The 21,254-nt window shown below is 39.1% G+C and overlaps 1 protein-coding gene across 7 annotated transcripts in view; it reads right to left on the bottom strand.

Annotated features, from left to right (window-relative positions):
* EXOC4 (exocyst complex component 4) overlaps positions 1–21,254 on the bottom strand; it is an 815,224-nt gene that overhangs the window by 230,452 nt on the left and 563,518 nt on the right. For all 7 annotated transcript variants that reach the window (XR_013415598.1, XR_013415599.1, XR_013415597.1 and 4 more), the window contains one exon: positions 17,046–17,265. Coding sequence is in view for 3 of the 7 variants with exons in the window: in XM_015134944.3 (XP_014990430.1) it covers positions 17,046–17,265 (220 nt within the window). In the remaining 4 variants the exon portion in view is untranslated. The remainder of the gene's footprint in view (positions 1–17,045; positions 17,266–21,254) is intronic.

The raw sequence follows: 21,254 nt of genomic DNA, 5'->3' as shown, positions 1-21,254 counted from the left end.
ATTAATTCTTGTTAGGAATAATGCTCAAAATCCTAAGGAAATTGAACACTGGAACAAAGGATTCTTAGAAAAACAATTTTACTTCTGCGCAGAGGGGTGCCTCCTTGGCCAGCTGGCATGAGAGCACACCTCAACAAAGGGACACGAGAGCCTTTATTCCTGACACAAGTCCTGCCCCTGTACCCTTTCCCCAATGGCCGGGGTCGGGTCGTACAATCTAAACCAATCCCGGTTGGCTAAACATTTGATTATTTTAGATAAGGTGGGCACTTAAAAGAAAGTGGAGGGGAAGGGGAAGGGGTGTCTGTAATGAGCTAGATAGTCCTCTTTCCAAATAAGGAAATGAATGTGAGCCGGTACTGAGAACGCCTGGTACTGTGGCGTGCCTGGGCATCTAACAAAGGCAAAAAGGAAAAAAAGGAGAAAAAGGGAAAAGGTGGGGTGTACTATGAATTAAAGAATAAAAGATTGATCAGAATTTTTGAAGAGAAACCTCATCATATCCCACAATTCTGCTTCAAATGAGGAGAGCTTGTTAATCTAGTCAAGCCTCTGAGATTATGTTATATCTTACTAACATGCAGGGTCACTGTGCATTCAAGGTGGGAGGTGTGCTTGGTACCCCTTCCTGTGTGTTCCATCTGCTAGGCAGTAAATATACTTCTCTTTCTCTATTCTACCTTCTTCACCAATAACTGGTTTATAAGTCAGGTTCTAACTGGCCCAGCTGAATGGTCACCTAATACTGAAAGCTGTGCAAGGGTCAGGTACGGTGACTCGTACCTATAAATCCAACACGTTGGGAGGCTGAGACAAGCTGATCGCTTGAGCCCAGGAGTTTGAAACCAGCCTGGCCAACATGGCAAAACCCCATCTCTATAAAATATACAAAAAAATTAGGTGGGTGTGGTGGCACATGCCTGTGGTCCCAGCTACCTGGGAGGCTGAGTTGGGAGGATCACCTGAGTCCAGGAGATCAAGGCTTCAGTGAGCCATGACTGTACTACTGCTCTCCAGCCTGGGTGACAGAGTGAGACTCTGTTTCAAAAACAAACCAACCAAACAAACAAAGGTGTGTAGGCTGGAAGCAAGAGGCTTCTGAAAGGCCTCCTGGTCAAAGCCATCTCTTCCTGGAAGCTTAACAAAAACAACTCCTAGTTAGCTCTTGACAAAGGAAGATTTCATTTACCATTTGGTGAGCTCCTTCAGGTTTAGCTCCCTCTATAAGAAATATCTGGGAGGAACTCCAAATCCCAGAAAAAATGACTTGTTGCTATCTCTAAATGACTTGGTAAAATAATTATATTTGTTCTTTTGTCTTATTAATCAATTCCAGGTTTCCAGATACCTAAACATCTCTAGGCCTTTTTTTTTTTTCCTTCTTAGGGGCAAGAACTGATTATTCACCTTTACATGAAATTTCTCTCCTGTTCTTTGAGTTGGAAGAAGAAAAATCATTGTGTTAAGTTTTGCAGGAGTCTACCACCTGACTTGTGGTCTTTGCTAGAGCTTTAACAGTGTGTCTTCAGCAAGTTAGGTTGGTTTGGGGGTGTGTGTGTGTGTGCATATGTGTGCATCTATGTGTGTTAAGGGTGTGTTTTTCCTGGAAAGAACTGCTAAATATTATCTTTTCTATAAGAGAGCCTAAGAATGATTTAAGTATTTTTACTTTTGCCTTTTTCTTAGATTCAACAGTTTACATGTTACATTTATAGTTTTATGAAAGCACTTACCACTGATATATTTGTTTACTTGTAAATCTCCCTCTACTACACCACAAGCCCACTGACCCCTACAATTTCAATACATTAAAAAAATCCAACTGATTAGAAAGCTTATATACACACAAAACCTAAACATAAGTGTTTATAACAGTTTTATTCATAATCACTCTAAATGGAAGCAACCAAGATGTCCTTCAAAAGGTGAATGTATTTTAGAATCTATGGTATATCAATACAATGCAATATTATTCAATGATAAGAAGAAATGAGTTATCAAGTCGTGAAAATCCATGAATGAATCTTAAGCATATTGCTGAGTGTAAGAAGCCAGTCTGAAAAAGGCACTTCTTGTATGATTCCAATGATATGAATTCTGGAAAAGGCAAAACTATGGAGACAGTGAAAAAATCAGTGACTGCCAGAGTCTTAGGGAGAAGGGAGAAATGTTGAATAGGTGAAGTATGGGAATTTTTTAGGGTAGTAAAAACCATTCTGTGTGATATCATAATGGTAGATACATGACATATTGCATTGTCAAACCTCACAGAACTTTAAAGCACAAAGAATGAACGTTAATGTATGCAAATTAAAAACATCATTTGGGTTATCATAGAATCCTAGGATTTAGTGCAGAATGTGACAAAACTATCTAACTATTACAAACGTATAAAACAATGTCTTTGAAGAGGGTAAGGAGAAAAGGTACTGACCCAAGTAACACCAGAAATGCGTATAGTCTATAAGACTAAAGGCAAAAGAAACTATAAAAGTATTGTATACTAGCTGATAAAGTTGTTTCCCACAAGGGTATGCGTTAACAATTCTGACACTGCTATACGTATATATTGGAATTGAATGACTGTGTTATTGTTACACATGTATACTAGACTCCATGTATACAGTTAAGTAAACTAATGGCAGATGGTGGGAGCCAGGTTTCTCACTGAGGGAGAGGTAGGTCACACCTAACCGAGAAGAGGCTAGAATGCTCCACATAGTAATGGATTAGTGTTGCAGACATCATTCTGAACTCGTTTTTAGCTTAATATAGATATAAATGGTTACATATAGAAATATATAAAGATATGAATATATTCAAGGGTTAGTATACACACATATATTTTTCCTTTCAATGTCAGCTGAGTGGGCCTAGAAATAATGATACTCAAGTAACAAGAAACATTCTAAAACCCCAGATCTTGTTTTCCAATACTAGTCTCTAATAAAGGAACTAGGATTCCTAGAAACATGGCTGATTCTAGGCCTGGGGCAGGCAATATACAAGATGAGCCAGGAGCACCTTATAGTGCCAGAAAGTAAGGAGGTGCCTTAAAAAAAAAAATCACAAAGATGGGAACTTAGGAGATAACAGAAGACAATCAAAGAAGCTCCTGATGTCCAAAGCTAGACATCAACAGCAAAATAAAGTGGATTATAACTCCAAGAATAAAACACAAATCTGTAAGTCTATACTGACAAATAAATAACCAAATAATTACATAAATGAAGGAGAACAGACAGATCTCTCATGTAGAAGCATTCTAAATCAAATCATTTATACTGATACTCCACCGTCAAGGAAGTGGAGAATAACTCCCTGCACCTTAAGTGTGTGGGCTGGGCAAAGCGGCTTCCTTCCAAAGAATACACTGTGGAAAGGGAGTAAAAGTAACTTAGTAGTGAAAAAACCTGACAAGTACTGCCTCAGGCAAGTAATCAAGGTTAACATCAACAGTGCTAAGTCATATTGATAGTGTATACCCTGGTAAGATGTGATGAAAATGTCTCCCAGAAACACATAATCCCAGTGAAATCATGAGAAAAATAGCAGACAGACACATATTGCAGGACATTCTACTAAATACCTAACCAGCACTCCTCAAAACTGTCATGGTCATTAGAAGAAAGGAAAGTAAGAAAACTGTCACATTTAAGACAGCCTAAGAAGCCATAACAACTAAATGTATTGTGGTATCCTGAACAGCAAGAGGGCATTAAGTTTAAAAAATACACACATACATATACACAAAACAAGGCAGTATGAATAAGGTATTATTAGTTAATAATAATGTGTCAATACTGGCTCATTAATTGCAATAAATGCACCATAGGAATACAGGTGTAAGATATTCATATAATAGGGAAAGTGGGGGTATATGGGAACTCTTTGCACTGTCTTTGCAACACTGATAAATCTATAACTTTTCTGAAATAAAGTTTATTTTTTTAAAAACACAAATATTTGACACTCCTTTCCTTGGCAAACAACAGAGGTTTGCTTTTACACACCCTACCCCTAACCAAGTAAGCCAGAGGCCACACTTTAACATAGCTGTTGGCAATTTTCATTTTATTCATTTAGCAAATAAGTACCTACTATGTGTTAAAGATTTCTTTTGGCTCTAAAGCAAACTTTGAGAGGTTGGAAGAAAAGCATACTCCTCCTGTTCAAGAGGCAAGAAATTGACTGACAGGCCAGCCTTCTCTCTGCTCGGGCAGGCTGCTCACTCCGGTAAAGCCTCAGAAGCCATGGGCAAACACAGCAAGCAAGGTCACCGGAGCACTTCTGCAAGTGCCTGATAGGCAGCCTTGACCTTGAAATGACCAAGGGCACAACAAATTCCGAAATGCTTTGTGGAATAAAAAGGAAGAAGCAATTAAGCTCCTGCAGCTGAAATGGGGCAAAGAGAAGTAGTGTGTGTGCAGTGAGAAGAGGTGGAGAATAGCTCTCATTTAAGTGTAGTTATCTGTATTTGACTTTGTAGCTATTTGCAAGTGAATACTCAGGGTATTCTGGACTCCACAGATACGACCATCCATCATGGGAATAGCTGTAACTATAAAGGGGAAAAAAGGAGATAAGAATGAAGAAGAAAAAGAAAGGGAAACTAGAAGGCTAGATAGCTTTTTTTTTTCCTCCTCAAAAGACTCTATTTCCAATATGCACAATCCAGAAAGGACATAACGACATAGATAACCTGTTAATGAACTGGCGGCATGTTGCCTTTTCCCCAAAGCAGGAGTTTAACTGACAGAGCTCCTGTGTGTCTAAAAAAGTAACAAATGAGAAATGTACAGCTTAATCTTTAAACAAATGTGAGTGTGCTAAAGCCAAGATGGCTGCTCCTGTGGACACGGAGGTGACGATGAACCCCATTTGGTCATGCCTTTGAGGGCTCAGGAGGGAACACCCTCACGGAGATTCATGAGTGCAATATTTACCCCAGAAAGTCAGACTGTTGGGTGGTTTGGTCAACTAGGACAATAATTCAAGAGACTGATGACAAATGCTAAGCTTGGCACAATGCTGGGGCTCACCGGATCTCAGGCAGCCATGACGCCATCACCTAAAACTTTGGTCTGGAGAGAAACACATACAACTTTCTGTCTCCCCTTCAGAGCTGAACTTAGTGGATCTCTGCCTCAGCTGCCTCTGGGACCCCAGGCTCTCTGCCCCTTAATCCTGTCTGAACTGCCAAGGCCCACTGTTCCTTAAAAGTGCATCCATTTGAACACGTCCCTTCTCTAAAAACTGCCACCATTCTGTATCAGTTCCACTTCAAAAGTAAACTGGTGTGTTCAGAGTTTGAGACTTCCCTGGTAGAGTTTTGTGTCCCCGTTAACCTTATTTCTTATTCTCCTTTCATTCCTTCACTCATTTAGACCCTCACTGTCTGATGAACACGCAATGGTCAGTTTTACCTTTTGTGTCTTTGCTTACGTTGTGTCTGCTGTTCAGGTCACTTTTCTCCTCTGCCTTTTTCATTTCTACACATCCTACAATGACCCAGGGCCCACTTCTTGCCTAAGGTCTCTCTTGAATCCTCCAGCCTTCTGTGTCTCTCTCTTCAGCTCTTATAGTGAAAATCTTCTAAACCATCACATTCAGTACTCAACTATAAAGTGTCCTTTACTGTTCTTGGATTTGTAGGTGTGAGAAATTCCAGTTTCCTAATTAATTGATCCCTACTAAATTCCTGAGAAGAAGGAGTCTTGCTTTAAATTTATTCTGTATCCCCACAATCACCTTGTCCAGTGATAGCACAAAGCAGGTGTTTAATAAATACATATTAATCATTTCATTTTATTAAAATTTCAGTGGTGAAAATTCTTTCACTGTGTCATGTCACTCTTGTTTTAAGAGATGTGTCAGGTTTCACCAGTCCATCTGAGATTGTCTATGCTAAGATTAAGTACACACAAGTTTTTGAGTAGGGCAGCATCCTTGAAAAGCATGAAGAAAAGCAGCTGCTTTATTTGAACAGTTAATCTTAAAGGGCCATTAAACTTTGAAGCTGAGATAGTCTTGTTTCTCTCCATTTTCTCACTAGAACATCTCTAAGCCAGAGCTGCAACATCCACATAGGGCAAAAATTGCTTAGAATAAGAACCTCAAATATTTCCTAAGTACAGCAGTTCTCTGTCCACACTCATCTGGCTCCTACTAGCAATCTCGCACTATCAGCAATTCTGCTGCTCCCAAGAATGATAACTATCATTTGCTTGGGCTGTTGAGCCAGGCTTTTCTCTTCCTAGTATCTTTCAGTGGGATGCTCTTCCTCTTCTCTAACATTTAAGGAAAAGAAATAAATCTGAAGATGCCTTTGTTAGCAAGTAAAGTCAAATATATTTCAGGCAAAGGCAGCCCTCTAAAGATCTGAGTGACAGAGTGTTAATGTATTTCAGTCCCTGTCAGCAGATCTGTCATAAGTCATTACCTTCTCTCCTGCTTAGCTACCAACGAGTGGGCTGAGGCAAGATCAAAATGGACAGCAGCCAATCAAAACCTCAAAATGCTTACCCCAAATAAGCCCTGTTTCAGAGAACAGTCTAGGTGACAACTAAGACGACCATCAGTGGGGCTTCTTTACTCATGATAGAAAGTAATCTCAGAGTCCTACTTTAAAACCCAGGGGTTATCCCTATATTGATGTCATTCTGAAACAGCCGCGTGCTCAGGCAAGTTTCTTAGCACCAAGCAAAGCTAGTAAACAAGTGTCACTGACTATAATTACTTTCTCATTCAGTAGTCCCTCATGACTCCTCTACCTAAGGGGATAAAGGCTTCCAGTTTATTCTTTTTAAACTGACCTCATAACCCAGATGTAGTAGATGAATTCTTTAAAAGTTGCATCTAAACTAAAATCTGTTCCAAATACATTAAGAGAGATTATAGATTGTTGAAGAAAACATTCAGAATAATGGTTGACCTCAAAAATAAAAAATGTTGAGATAATTAAGGATCCTTATAAAATGTGTAAGGTTGGTTGCAGATGATTTTTCTGAAGACAAAAGAAAATAATGTTTATCTCTAGTCCCTGTGGTATTATTCCAAAACCCTAGCTGGCTATATTATATAGAAGCTAGTTTAAATATAGTTAAATATTTTTTTCTGTCATTGCTTTGCAGAAAGTTACTTACAGAAGTCTAGTTAACCAGGAACGTCTCTAAGAAAACCAGCCAGTCAGAGGAGATCCTGTTTCTTTTTCATTCGAAGGTAAGACAATAAGTTAATGATATTTATAGAAATTCAATTTGATCATATAATGGGCCTGTTCTGCCTGTATATTAAAAAAATCGTCTCTGAGTGGCTCGACTCACAGCCTTCTTCATCAACAGTTATGAGGACAAGTTCCTTTGTAATATTATATCAATAAAGGCACTACTTATAGATTAATCATAAGCATGAGCTGGTCAATTTCCTTTTCCATGGAACTATGTGAAGGAAATGTTTGGACGAGTACTTTTAGAAAATAAATACTCTTTCGAAGCAACTACTTTCTTACTTAATGTATCTCTCTGTATGTTCAGATTTTCTAAGATTAAAATACTGGGAACAGCACCATGGTAAGGTACTCATGGAATGATGGGGAATTCATTTCTGTGAAGGCTGAAGAGGAATCAAAATGACCAGGTTTGGTCATGCTATAAAACAAATACAGAAAAATGTTAATGGTAGAATCTGGGTGGTGAGTATGTGGGTGTTCAGTGGACATTTTTTTCTAGATTTTTTGTATATTTAAAACATCTTTGTGATAAACTGGGGAAAAAATGGTTGTCTAATCATGTATGAAACAAACCAGTAAATATTAGTGAAGCTTTCCACTTAGTAGAAAATATTTTTATTCATGTAGGCGTCTTCTTAGCACCATTCCCTTTAACACTAGTGGATTTTTTTTTTTTTTTTTCTGAATGGAGCAATCATGTGGGCATGTGGACCACTAATAATAATTATGAAACAGATCAGTATGTAGAAGACTTCATAAATCCCTGCTGAATCCATGATCCCATGGTACTTCTCATCCTAGTCTTTGGAGGTAGTCTATGGTCTGGGCAAGTGTCATTCTCGTTTTATACATGAGAGAGGAGAAGCTCAGAGAAGGCAAGTGGCTTGGACTTGTCTAAGGTCATTGAGCTGATGATTATGGAGACCAAATCTATGTTTTATATCTATTTCCCACCTCACCATGATGAAACGTAGCAGTAAGCACTTTCAAAGATGGCTATGAAGAATCACAACAAAACTTCTACAAAATTAAAATGTACTAAACCAGTAATAGAATTAACAATACATAAGTAACACAACTTGATAAAAATGATCTGAAAACACGGACGAATGTTATCAGATCCCAAAAGTCTCTATTAGTAATAAAAGATTTAATTTGCTCTGGTGTCTTGGAAGTGAACAGGTGAGTGCTGGACAATCTAAATAAAGACAAGAACAAAGGCATCTTCCACTCCATCTTCCTCGATAAAGTCTTAGGTAGCCACAAGTGGTTATTTCTTGACATGAAGAGGCAAAATAATAGTTGGTGAATAAATAAAATAACAAAAGTAAAATGCAAAGAAAATCAAACCTCTGAGTGGTAAGTTAGTGTTTCTTTAGGTATCGATAAACACTGAAGAATCAGATTAGACCCCAAGGCATCTTGGTTCTAAGACTTATTTTTAGCACAGTGAGACCATTAGCACCATCTCTCAGCGCTTACAGGGGGAAAGAAAATCAATTGATCAGTTCTCTTCAGCCTAATGATTTTCATAATGACTTCCAGCAGACCTTAAATGGGACTAATCTATTTACACTAATAAAAGCTGAATCTATTCTGTACCAGAGAGTGGAAGGGCAACAACTGGCTGTGATGCAAACACCGCTCAAATGCAACGTTCTTCATATGAACATAATGTGATATGATGAGAACAATATGCTACTGCTGCTGGCCACACTTCCTCGGGAAACCAGAATAAGTCACTGGCAGTGCCTTAGCTTGGCTGGGGAGATAATAGGTTTGGGCAGCAGTATAATTATCTCTAGCAAATTATTATACTGTAAGCAGCTGTGTCCACCAACTTTCAGTAAGAGCTCCAGCAATCACTCAGCCTACCAAACACTTTCACTTTGAACCTGGTTGACATCTAGAATTTAGACCATCCTGGGCCTACTGCCTTAACAGAATACTTATTTATTTATTTTTTCTTTTTTAGAGACAGAGTCTCACTCTGTCATTCAGGCTGGAGTGCAGTGGCATGATCATTGTTCATTGCAACCTCAAACTCCTGAGCTTAAGTGATCCAACCCTCCTGCCTCAGCCTCTCGAGTAGCTGGGACTACAGGCATATATCATGACATCTGGCTAATTTTCTTTTTCTTTTCTTTCTTTTTCTTTTTTCTTTTTTTTGGGGGCGGGGGGGGGGGACAGTTGCTTGCTATGTTGCCTGGGCTGATCTCAAATTCCTGACCTCAAGCAATACCCTGACCTTGACCTCCCAAGTACTGAGATTACAGGTGTGTACCACCCAGACTGGCCAATAGCAATACTTCCACACTGCTTCCTGCCAGAGTCTTCAAGGAAAACATAGACAATTGAATTGACTGCATTCTAGTTATGAGCTGTAGTGGACTAAACAGTGTCTCCCTCCAAAATTGTACATGGAACTTCAGAATGTGACTTAACTTGGAAATCTTCTTAGATGTAACTAAGGTAAGGATTGAGATGAGATCGTCCTGGATTAAGACAAATGCTAAATCCAATGAAAGTATCCTTACAAGAGCCAGTAAAGAAAACATGGAGACACAGGGGAGAAGGCCATGTTACGATAGAGACAGATATTGCAGTTATGCTGCCAGAGCCAAATATCAATGGGAGTCACCAGAAGCTGAAAGAGGCAAGGAAGGATCCTCCTCCAGAGCTTTGGAGGGAATGTGGCTCCCAGGCCTCCAGAACTGTGCAAGAATACATTTGTGTTGTTTTAAGGCACTAAGTTTATGGTAATTTGTCATGGCAGCCCTAGGAAACTAATCCCCTAGCTTTAATGGACAAAAACAGTGCATGCTGCTTCAGCTGCTAATAAATGACCAGCTGACAAACCAGGAAAAGGAGAAAGCACGTGAAACAATATCTTCTCTTGCTGTCACACCAGGGTTAGGAGAAGGCAGGAAAGAAGTTACTAGCTGGGTGCTAGAGCAGAAAGAACAGAAGGTGGGTAAACAGCAAGCTGGTGATGAGAAGATGCAGGTTGAAAATCTGGGCAGAGAGGGGAGGAGTTGGGGAGCAGTCAGTAGAGTTCAGGAAGGAAGGCGGGTGTTAAGGGGCAGGCAGGAAACATACCAGAGCAGTCAATGCAGAGACCTGCTCTCAGGTGACCTGGGGTAGGAAGGAGAGGGCACGTTTTAACTCATTACTCCATTTCACCACTAGAGTGTTGCTATGACACAGATTTTATGATTCCCATTTTATAGGGGAAGAAATAGGTACAGAGAAGTTAAGCAATTTGGTGACAGCCACAAAGCTATCAAATGAAATGGCTGGGATTTAAATCCATTTGCATCTGATTCCAAGGCTTATGTACAAGGCTTGGTTCAAAGTATCCTACAGAGCAGTCTTTTATAAACCTGGCTGCATTAAAGAAAGCCTCAACTATATATAGATAATATATATGTAATATTATGTATTATATATATTTTATGTGTGTGTGTATATATGTATTTTTGAGACAGGGTCTTGCTTTACTGCCCAGGCTGGAGTGCACTGGCGCTATCTTGGCTCACTACAACCTCAACCTCCCGGGTTCAAGTGATTCTCCTGCCTCAGCCTCCGGAGTAGCTGGGACTACAGGTACGTGCCATCACACCCAGCTAACTGCTTTATTTTTAGTATAGACAGGGTTTCGCCATGTTGGCCAGGCTGGTCTCAAACTGCTGACCTCAAATGATTCACGTGCCTCGGCCTCCCAAAGTGCTGGGATTACAGGTGTCAGCTACCACGCCTGGCCTTCAACAGTGATTTTTGATGTGCTATCTCTCCCAGCAATAACTGATACTAGGGAGTAGAAAGATCGAGGCTGGTGGTACAAATTCCAGCTGCATGTTGGCATCACCTGGGCATCATACCAAACACTGATGCCCATGCACGCCCCACCTCTGACCAACCAATGGGATCTGAGAAGTGGTATTTTTAGGAAGTTCCTGGGTGATTCTAATGGGTGGCGTTGGTGAGAATCACGCTGTAAGCCTACAGATATAAGTGGAAAGTGCAGCTGGCAGAGGAAGAGATGACAGCGTGGTGTTTGCAGGCAGATTCTAGCCATTTCACTTCTCAAAAGTTACTTTGATAAATACTGGGGCAGAGAAGAAAATGAAAATACGCTCTAAACATTTCAAGATTGCCCAGAATTTGTACTTGCACAGCTTATGTTCGTTCCTCCGATGATGTGGGAGTTTAAGCCTGAGCATTAGAAAAGCTGCCTCTGTCTCACATTGCCCTGCATGAGCCAGAAAATGTAGGCTCATCCTGTACTTGGAAACAACTTTGCAAAATCAATGTGCTAGACTAGGAAGCAGCTTCTGCTGCTGCTGCAAATATTGCTTTTACAATTGCTGGGCCTGCATGAAACAAAGCTGAATACTTTTTTAAAAATGACTACTGTTGTGCACCACAAAGCTAAGACCCCACAACATTAGATACCATTTCCTAACCTCACGCTGGGTATCATGATGACGTTATGTTAAGAGAATGCTTCTTAAACTTCAGCGAGTATCAATATCACCCGGAGAGCTGGTCTGAACAAAGATATCCAGGGTGGAGTGAGGTTCAGGAATCTGCATTTCTCATAAGTTCCCAGGTCACACTGATGCTCTCAGTGCATGGGCCTCGCTTGCTTTTGCACTGGTATAAGGCAATGCTGCTCAAACTCTACTGTGTAAACAAATCACCTTGCGATTCTGTACAAATGCAGACTGATCAGAGGGTGATGTTCTTGGCCACAGAACACTCTCTAAGTAGCAAGGGTATGGGATATTCCATTGGGGATAGAGAAAGAAAGTTTGCTTGTACCGCTTGTTCAAATAGATAGTTGCCCATTCAGCAATTTGATAGATAAGGGGTTAAAAACTTTAAGCACTAGTCCCCTCACTCTTTCTTCAGATGGAGACACCAAAGAAGAAATACATTAAATGGCATCTCCAAATCATTGATAAACCAGGGAAACAGAGTAAATCAGTTTAGTCTGTCTCCTCATTTTTAAGGAGTGAATAACTTGTACTCTGGGAGACATATAAAGCACGAGATGGTATCCACTTCAATGGACTGTTTCCAGAACTCCATGTTCAGAATCTGACTCAAGCGAAATGAGTAATTTCTCTTAAGAGAGTTCCTTAGTTTGAATCAACATGCTTTGCCTTGCAACAGGTGGAGGCCATTCTGCAGAAAAAGTGATGGCAACGGAGGGATCTCAGATGGTAAGACCATGAGATGCATCCAATCCTGCCCTCATCCTGGGAGCATTAGAGGCATAAGAGCTGTGACTTTTTAATTTTAGCACCATTAACAATCTTAAACCCAAGATCATGAGTCTTATACTGTGAGCAGAAAACACAGCCATGTCCCTGTACTAAGGAATTCATAATTCATTCATTCGTTTTCATTCACTCATTCATTTATCCATTTATTAAATAGTGAGTGTTTCCTCCATGCAGACACTATTCTAGGAGCTGGTGATTTAGGAGAGACCCAACTGAAATACATATCCGCGCTTTTCTGTCTATCTATTGTAAAATGCTTGAGGCACTGGGGCAAAAAAGATGGTTCCGTGCTTTACCTCTCTGTGAGGCAGTACCAAAGAGTAAGGGATTTAAAAAGTTCCTTCTCTAACTATGGAGAGCCCAGTTTTAATCCCCAATCAGGTGCACATTGATACTTTTATAAAACATAAAAATGAATTGCTAGAAAAAAGAAATTTTAAAACCCACAAAGATATACAAGAGGCCCAATTTTTTATTATTGGATTCAACAGACAATGTCAAAATGCTAAAAAAAATTAAGTGTCTAAATGCTCACTCCTAAATTCTCCAAGTCTCATAGCAGACTGGTGACAAACAGCTTGCAGACAAGCATAATCCTCAGAATCCACTTTGGGTAGAACTGGCCGGGAGCACAGACTCCAAGGTTACATTGCCTGGGTTTGTATTACAGTTCTACTACTTGGCAGCTATGTGACTGTGGGCAAGTTATTTAATTTCATTGTTTCTCAGTTTCCTCCCCATAAAAAGAATACCACTCAGAATTGCTGCCATGCATTTTAAACACTTGCAATCAATATAGACAAAGCACTCAGAATAGTGTCTGACACATAGTAAATGCTACTAAAGTGTTAGCTGCTATCATTACTACTATCCACTATTATAACTGCTATCATTACTGTTTTTACTTCTTCTATTATTACTACTAGTGTTACTCTGCTGTATCAGCTTGGGCCAACACTTGCACAGTTGTTTTATGTATAAAATGCTGCTTGTCATCTCTTCCTTCCTACTGACTTCCTTCCCTCCTATGGAATCTGTGACTAGAAAATGAAATCACTTAGAACACATGTTGGCACCCACGGAAATGCCTCTAATAACCCAAGTGTCTGTACTGCCCAGATGCCACTTCAGAGAGACAAGGACAAAGTGTCCTGGGGTTCTCTCCACAGGGCTCCTAGGCACTGTGTCTGTCCGTTCTCAAACGAGTGGAAGCATCACTGAGACAGCTGTCCTCCCACCCTCCCTGGAGAATCTGGCTGGGCTGATGCTGTGTGACACTGGGTGTTGCCTCAGGGAAAGGCACGTCCTCTCTTCTACTCTGTGACCAAACAACAGTTTAGCAAAGGGAAGAATTTTAAAGGACACTTTTATACTTCCTGTAATTGAATACTTAACCCACATGCATCTTTCACACATACACATATTTCTCCAAGCTCCTTCTTAACATTTGTTTTCGATTCTCAGTCAAAGTTTTTGAGAATTATTTCTTACTCTTTCTTCAGATTAGCCACCTACAATTAGCTGGAAATAAAATATTGAGGAAACATAGAAACACATCCGAGAATAAAATTCACCTTGTGCGTGTAGAGGGAGACAAAAAAAGAATGAAGCTTGAGTATGGGGAATTATTAGAAAACAATTTACAATCACTATAAGGCAGGAAAATACCCAAGATAGGAAAAAAAAAAATAACCATCTCCTTGTTTGCTTTTTAAACTGCATAACTCTCTCTGAGAATATTAAACAACTTTATTGATATGGTTTAAACAATTTGCATTTTCATAAAATAAAATTTTTATGAAAGAGAGTAACATAATCACACAAAAAATTAAGCAGGTGTGTTAGCTCTAGAAAAAAAAATTTGCAGGTTAATAGCTTGAATGGTCTTAGTCTCAAGATTTATTCACTTATATATAATTACATCTTGACAAGGTCAAAGAGAGAACAGGTAAAGCTGGAGTTCTTACCTAGCCTCACAATGACTTAAAGGGCAAGAGGCACAGTAACGTGTACAAAATGGCTGGTGATGAGGTTGGGAGTGATCTGACAGGCACATGGATAGACTGCCCAGATATGTCATTTTGCTGGTAGCATATGGCCTTGACATGGCCCAGATTGTAGCTAAGGAGTTACGAGTTTTAATGCATCTTTGCTACTGAAGCTGCAAATTATCACATTTAATAGTATTATTGGTTCACAGATTCACTCTGTAGTGTACTGTTGCCTTTTTTTTTTCCTTTTAAATTCAGTATACTAAACATGTTCAGGTTGCTCTGTATGGCATATAGCGTGACATTTCAGATAAATACTGAAAGGTTTTCTGATGGAAATGAGGCTAATGATATGGTCAGACAACACATAAAAGTAAGCATATTTTTGTCACTCTCTATTTCTCATCTCCCCATTCTGACTCTGCGAGTATTCATGACTCTCAAAATTTACTCACTGTATCCATGCTTCCACCTTTCCTTCCTTCTTTCCATCCATCCATCCATCCATCCATCCATCCATCCATCCATCCCTCCCTCCCTCCCTCTCTCCTCCCTCCCTCTCTCCTCCCTCCCTCCCTCCATCATGCATTCATTCAGTAAGTTATTCATTGAGCACCTTCCTGCTGCCTGGCATTATAATATGTGTTTGGAACTTACCCTCTAGTGGGAAAAGACAGAAAATATACAAGTTAGTGAAATTAATTAATAATTAGAGTTGTGATAAGTGTCAGGAAGAAAAAACCCAAAGTATTAAAATACTGATTAACTGGGGAGATCTACCTGGGATCCTGACCAAAAAAAAAAAAAAAAAAAGGTATTCCATTCAGATGATGCAAATAAATAAATATGAATGAAGAAATAACTTACAGAGGTATAGGCAGGGTTGAAAGCAGCAACAAGGGATACTGAGGCACCCAGAGGCTTGTAACAGCAGAAAGTTGAAATGAAGAGGCAAGAAGAAATGACCTTGCTAGAGTCCAGTGAGAGCTGGAGCTATGGAGGATGTGTCACCTGGCAGGATCTCCGGTGACAGAGGGAGGCACGCACAGTCAGGGCCATGATCCAAAGTGAAGAGGAAGGGGAGAAGAAATCACCCACCCTCCTTCTCCTCCCACTTTCCAATCTTCTACTTGTGCTGCCTATTGGCAGAACCTGATCAGAAGCTATCTGGCAAGGGGGCCTCCATGACCCAGTTCACAGACACAGTCCATAGGGTGTGGCCTCAGTATTGATAATGGATGGGGGTGGTGGTGAGGGAAAAGGGAGAATGGAGAATAACCAGGAAAGGGGACCTACTTAGCTAGGACAGTCAGGAAAAGCCTTCCAGTGGACATGACATTTGAAGTGACACCCAGAGAAGACCCCAGCCATGCAAAGAGCTGGAGGAGAAATCCAGCAGAAGGAAGAGCAAGCACGTGCCTTTGGCATTCCCCCTTCTCTGCACCCCACACTCAGTACAGATCCCTCACCAGGCATATGGTTATCAGAGACCCAGACCATCCAAACGAACACCTTCCTATTCTATTTTATCAACATAATAAAAAAGCTTGTTCATAAAAAAAATACTCAAAAGTAGGACACTTCTCTAAGAAAGGTCCAGCACTTCTGTAAATTCTAACGTACAAAGAAAAATCAAGGCAGACATATGTAAAGGCAGGAAAGGGAAGGCAACTGGAGCAAGCATAACTCCCTTCCATTTATACAACTTCTCTTTGAAAAGCCCAAGCCTTCCACATATTGAATAGTCTCATATTGTACAATTTACTAAAAGTGTGAGACTGTGCCCATCCTACTCTTAAATGAAGAAACACAGTAAGGATTCAATTCCAGTGTAATAATAGTTAATGTATAACTAATTTAAACTCCTACTAATTTTCTTTTAGTTTTATATTTATTTACCTCCAAGTCACCAGCTAAAATGTATATAAAATATATGCCTCAAGCCTATTAATCAAAAATATGTACTGACAGGTGATTTTATTTTTTCTGATACTAAGAAACCATTTTTTAAAATATAAAGTAAAATTTCCAATACTAACAAGTTCATCATGTGAATTCAGTGATTTGACTTTTAAAGGCCAGTTTACTAGTTCAAATTCCCAGTGAGGTAGCCAAGTCATTGAAAGGTAAGTCTGCCCTTAAAAGGTACAGAGGGTTTCCTGCTGGTAATTGAGGTTGGGCGTCATAACTTCCTTCCTGTTAATCCTTCATACTCAGGGATGCATTCACCAATGGAAAAACAGTTCCTTTCAAGGACAAATTCCAGTCAAAATAATGAGGAACTGCCTGCATGTTAATGAGATTCACCATCTCTCATATCCAAAGGTGTTTTTTTTTTTTCTTAAAGATCTTAAGGAACTTCCATCATCCAACTACATTAAATCTAAATTTCCCTAGTGCCTATTTAATTTATTTTCTTTTGTCCCTGATGAATATGGAAACAGATGGTAATTCTTCTTCTTTTTTAAATTTATGATGGTTGCCAAGTCAATGAAAATTGCTGATAAAAATAAGCTCAAAGTGTATTATTACCTGTAGGAGAGGCCGCTGCACTCCCAGCACCTTCATGGTGTCTGCATTAGCCAGAATCTTCAAAGGGTCAGATGTTTTAGTGACTCCTTCAATCTCCTTGTTGATCTCAGCCAAGACTTGATTGAGAAAGATGTTTTTGATGTACACGGTGAGAAACTCTCGAAGAGGACACTGTTTGGCTGGGCCAAGACCCAGGGCATGCTCAATCTCCTGAATAAATCTGGAAGACAAACAGTAAGAAGGTTACTAAATTTACGAGGAAAGTGTTATATAAATATGTCATGATGACATGAGAATATCTAGCGTTGGCTATTTCCATGAAGAGGGCAAGTCATCGTAATACTCATCTCTGTATAATTTTTAATCTTTTAAAAATATAAATTATTCCACTAATTGAACAGAAATAGGATGAAACAGAGAACATGACTTCTAAAAATGGGGGGAAAAGGAGAAGACAAAAACTATTTTTAATTCAAGAAGGAGATAAGAATACAAGAAACAATGGGAAAACATGAAAAACAAAAAACACAAATTATCGTGCAAATTAAAAAGCACATTCCCGAAGAGTACATATTTCCCACTGAAACCTTTACATCACGGGTCCCCCTACCCCCGCACCGGGCCATGAACCAGTACTGGTCTGTGGCCTGTCAGGAACCAGACCATACAGCGGGAGGTGAGCGGCCAGCTGGGCGAGCATTACCCCCTGAGCTCCGCCTGCTGTCAGTTCAGCAATCACATTAGATTGTCACAGAAGCATGAACCCTACTGTGAGCTATGCATGTGAGGGATCTAGGCTGCATGCTCCTTCTGACAGTCTAATGTCTGACCTTTGGTGGAACAGTTTCATTCTGAAACCATCTCTCCCGCAACCCCTGTCCATGGAAACATTGTCTTCCACAAAGCTGGTACTTGTGCAAAAAAAATTTTGGGGACTGCTGCTTTACAAGTACATATATAAATGTCGAAAAGAGAGAAACAGAGAGAGAATGAAGGATACTCTAAAATTCATGATGATATGTGAGTTCAGAGGTTAAGAAAGGGAACGGGATGGGAGTTGGAGGACAAAGGAGAACTTCAATCTTACTTGCAATGATCTATTTCCTTTATTAAAAACACTTAAAGAATACATAACAGAATGTTAATGATTGTCAAGTCTCAGAGATGAGTATATAGATATTTATTAAAATTCTAATTTTAATAACAAACAAAATAAATTTATTATTATAATTCTTTTTAATTTTCTATTCAGGCAGCCCCTACTTATATGAACAAATTGAAGTTACTACTATTTTTTAGTTAAATAACATCAGTCCTTCAATTACATAGTTTAAATATCTCAATACCACAGTATAGTCACCACAGTACATTAAATTTAAGTAACTAAAGTATAAACTTTGTTGCTAGCTCCTCTGAAATCCCTATGTAAATAACTGATGTGTGTTCATCATGATTAGTGACCAATCATATCCCTTCTTCCAACGTCTATTGGCAACTGGTCACTGTGCATTTGTTATTCGCTTCATGTACAGGCAGCAAAGCATGCAGCTGTGGTGCCTCCCTGTCTCCCACTGATAAACCCATGTGGCATTTTATAAAAATGGATAATTGAAAGAGGGAGGGAATTGGCCAACAAAGATAAAAGTACCACAAAGTGGTAACACTGGAAGTGAAATTTGAGTTGAATGTAAAGGGAGTGACAGGAGAAAGAGCTGCCCCGGGAATGTTGACACTGCTACCATTGGAGAGGCATAGCCAGACTGAAGGCGAGAACGAACCAGGAAGGTGGCTGTGACCAAAGGGATGCAGAGGATGAAGAGAGATGAGACGCCAGAGGAAGTGATGTTGGCAACAAATTTCACACTTAAAAACCTCTTGGAGATATTTCACAACACAGAAAAAATAAAGGATAAAATGCTGGCAACTGAGCCAAACTTAGAAGTATGACAGTTCGCCGAGGCCCAGAAAAGATGCTTGCTGTATACTGTAAAGTATATAAGGCAGCGGCAAGCACTGCTATACTAATCTTGATAAGATTTTAACAAAAAATAAAACACTTTAATTCTCAATGTTTTCTAATGTTACAGTGTACTAAATACATATTGGTTTTCTTATTTTTCATTTCTGTATATATTTATGAATGCCAGGAATAGAGTTTTTAATTTTTTTTTTTTTTGAGACAGAGTCTTACTCCACCACCCAGGATGGTATGATCTTGGCTCACCTCCATATCCTGGGTTCAAGAGATTCTCCTGCCTCAGCCTCCCTAGTAGCTGGGATTACAGGTGTGTGCCACCATGCCCGGCTAACTTTTTTCTATTTTTAGTAGAGATGGAGTTTCACCATGTTGGCCAGGCTGGTCTTGAACTGTTGGCCTCATGTGATCTGCCTGCTTTGGCCTCCCAAAGGTTTTTTGATGTTTTGACAAAAAATTGTAAAGTCATGAAACAATTGTGACTATCCTCATTGATTGCGATTGCTTTGCGTGGTTTCAGCTTGCATGGTCATTTTTACAGTTCCACAATGCTATGGAAAGCAAGAGCTGTATTGTACTTCAATTTCTTCTCAAAAAGGGGGAGAAGAAAAGTAAACGAAAACATAAAATGGATAACCAATTGGGAAGGTATATTTGCAGTTTGAATCACAGATGATGGCTGGAACTCAACAAGAAAAGAAACCAAATAACTTAGTAAAAAAAATGATCAAAACACATGAAAAGACTGTTTATAGTCAATACAATGACTAATACATTAAACATTAAAAAAATTATTCATTCATAAGAAAAATGCAAAGTAAACTATACTGAGATACCAATTTTTACACCAATGCAATTGGCCAAGTTCCAAAAGTTTGAAAACACACTCTGTTGCCGTAAGTGCGAAGAAAGAGGCATTCTCCTGTATTACTGATATGAGTGAAAAATGGTACAACCCTTGTGGAAAGCAGGTTGGCACTATTATTCAAAAATCCAGATGCATTTCTCTATGGCCCAGAAATCTCATTCCTGGGAAATTCTTCTGAGAGCTATATCTAAATATGGATGTGATGATCTACATACAGAATATACAGATCATTACAGCATTGTTTTTAGGCAAAAGACTGGGAACATCCTAAAAGTTCATCAGTTAGGGAATAATTACATAAACTATGGTATATTTACATTTTGGAATACTGTACAGCTCCCTCTACCCCCAAATGTGGAAACTTTTGGTGTACTAATGTGAAAAGACCTCCAGGATATATTGTTACAAGGAAAAAAACAAGCTCAGATCAATCTACAGTTAGTAGTATTTACTACAGTAACCCCTATATAACAATTATATATCCTCATTTGTTTATTTTAGCATAAAGACACCCTGGGAAGTCTCAAAAAAACAACTAACTACCCATAGGAGGCAGGGGTGGGGGTCAGGTCTGGGAGAGGAGTGGAAATTAGACTTCTGAATTTTAACTTTTAATAATCATTTGATTGTTAAAAACTGTTAATGTATTAGCTACTCAAATAACATTAAATCAGAGAATTAAAAATTGGCTATATGTATCGAAGACTGTATTTCATAAATTGCTATCTAATTGGGACACATTTAAAGTGTGGTGTATAAACAGTTCCTTAAGTTTAGCTGTTTAACCTAATAAAGAGTTTTCTTTACTTACTAAATCAATACATTGCAGTTAATCTTACATATTACCAGTTAAACACTCTATTAATCCCTGGGGTGTATGTGTGGTGGGGAATGAAGATAGTGTATATATAGGATTGTCACAATGAAAAAAGTAGCTTTCCTTCAAAGAAAGATGAAATTGAGAAGGCACAAGAAAGAGCACTGAGGCTTCTTAACTGATGTTATCACTGTGAAAGAAAAATAAAATATGACCAAAACCAAAATATAATGGATCTTAAGGAGAGGGTAAGTGAAAGAAGGCAGGGAAAAATGAAGAAATAAAAGTAGATGGTTAACCATGGCCACAATTTGAAGATCTCCAAATACCACATCCTGCTACGATGACCCCTTCTGATCTCATCTAACTCTCAAAAAGATGCCCTACTCAGGTGCATTCTAGTCTACTTGGTTGCCTTCCAAAAGAAAACCACTGTTATTAATTTCCTAATGAGTAAATATACCGAAACTCTTTTTATTATTTTTTAATATTATGAGAATTAATCATCAAAATCTCTATTTTCTTCAAAGGGACTTTGGAAAAGAGTTT

The sequence above is a fragment of the Macaca mulatta genome, chromosome 3 (assembly GCF_049350105.2).
Source record: "Macaca mulatta isolate MMU2019108-1 chromosome 3, T2T-MMU8v2.0, whole genome shotgun sequence".
Classification (NCBI taxonomy): Eukaryota; Metazoa; Chordata; class Mammalia; order Primates; family Cercopithecidae; genus Macaca; species Macaca mulatta.
This window is presented reverse-complemented; position numbering and strand designations above follow the sequence as displayed.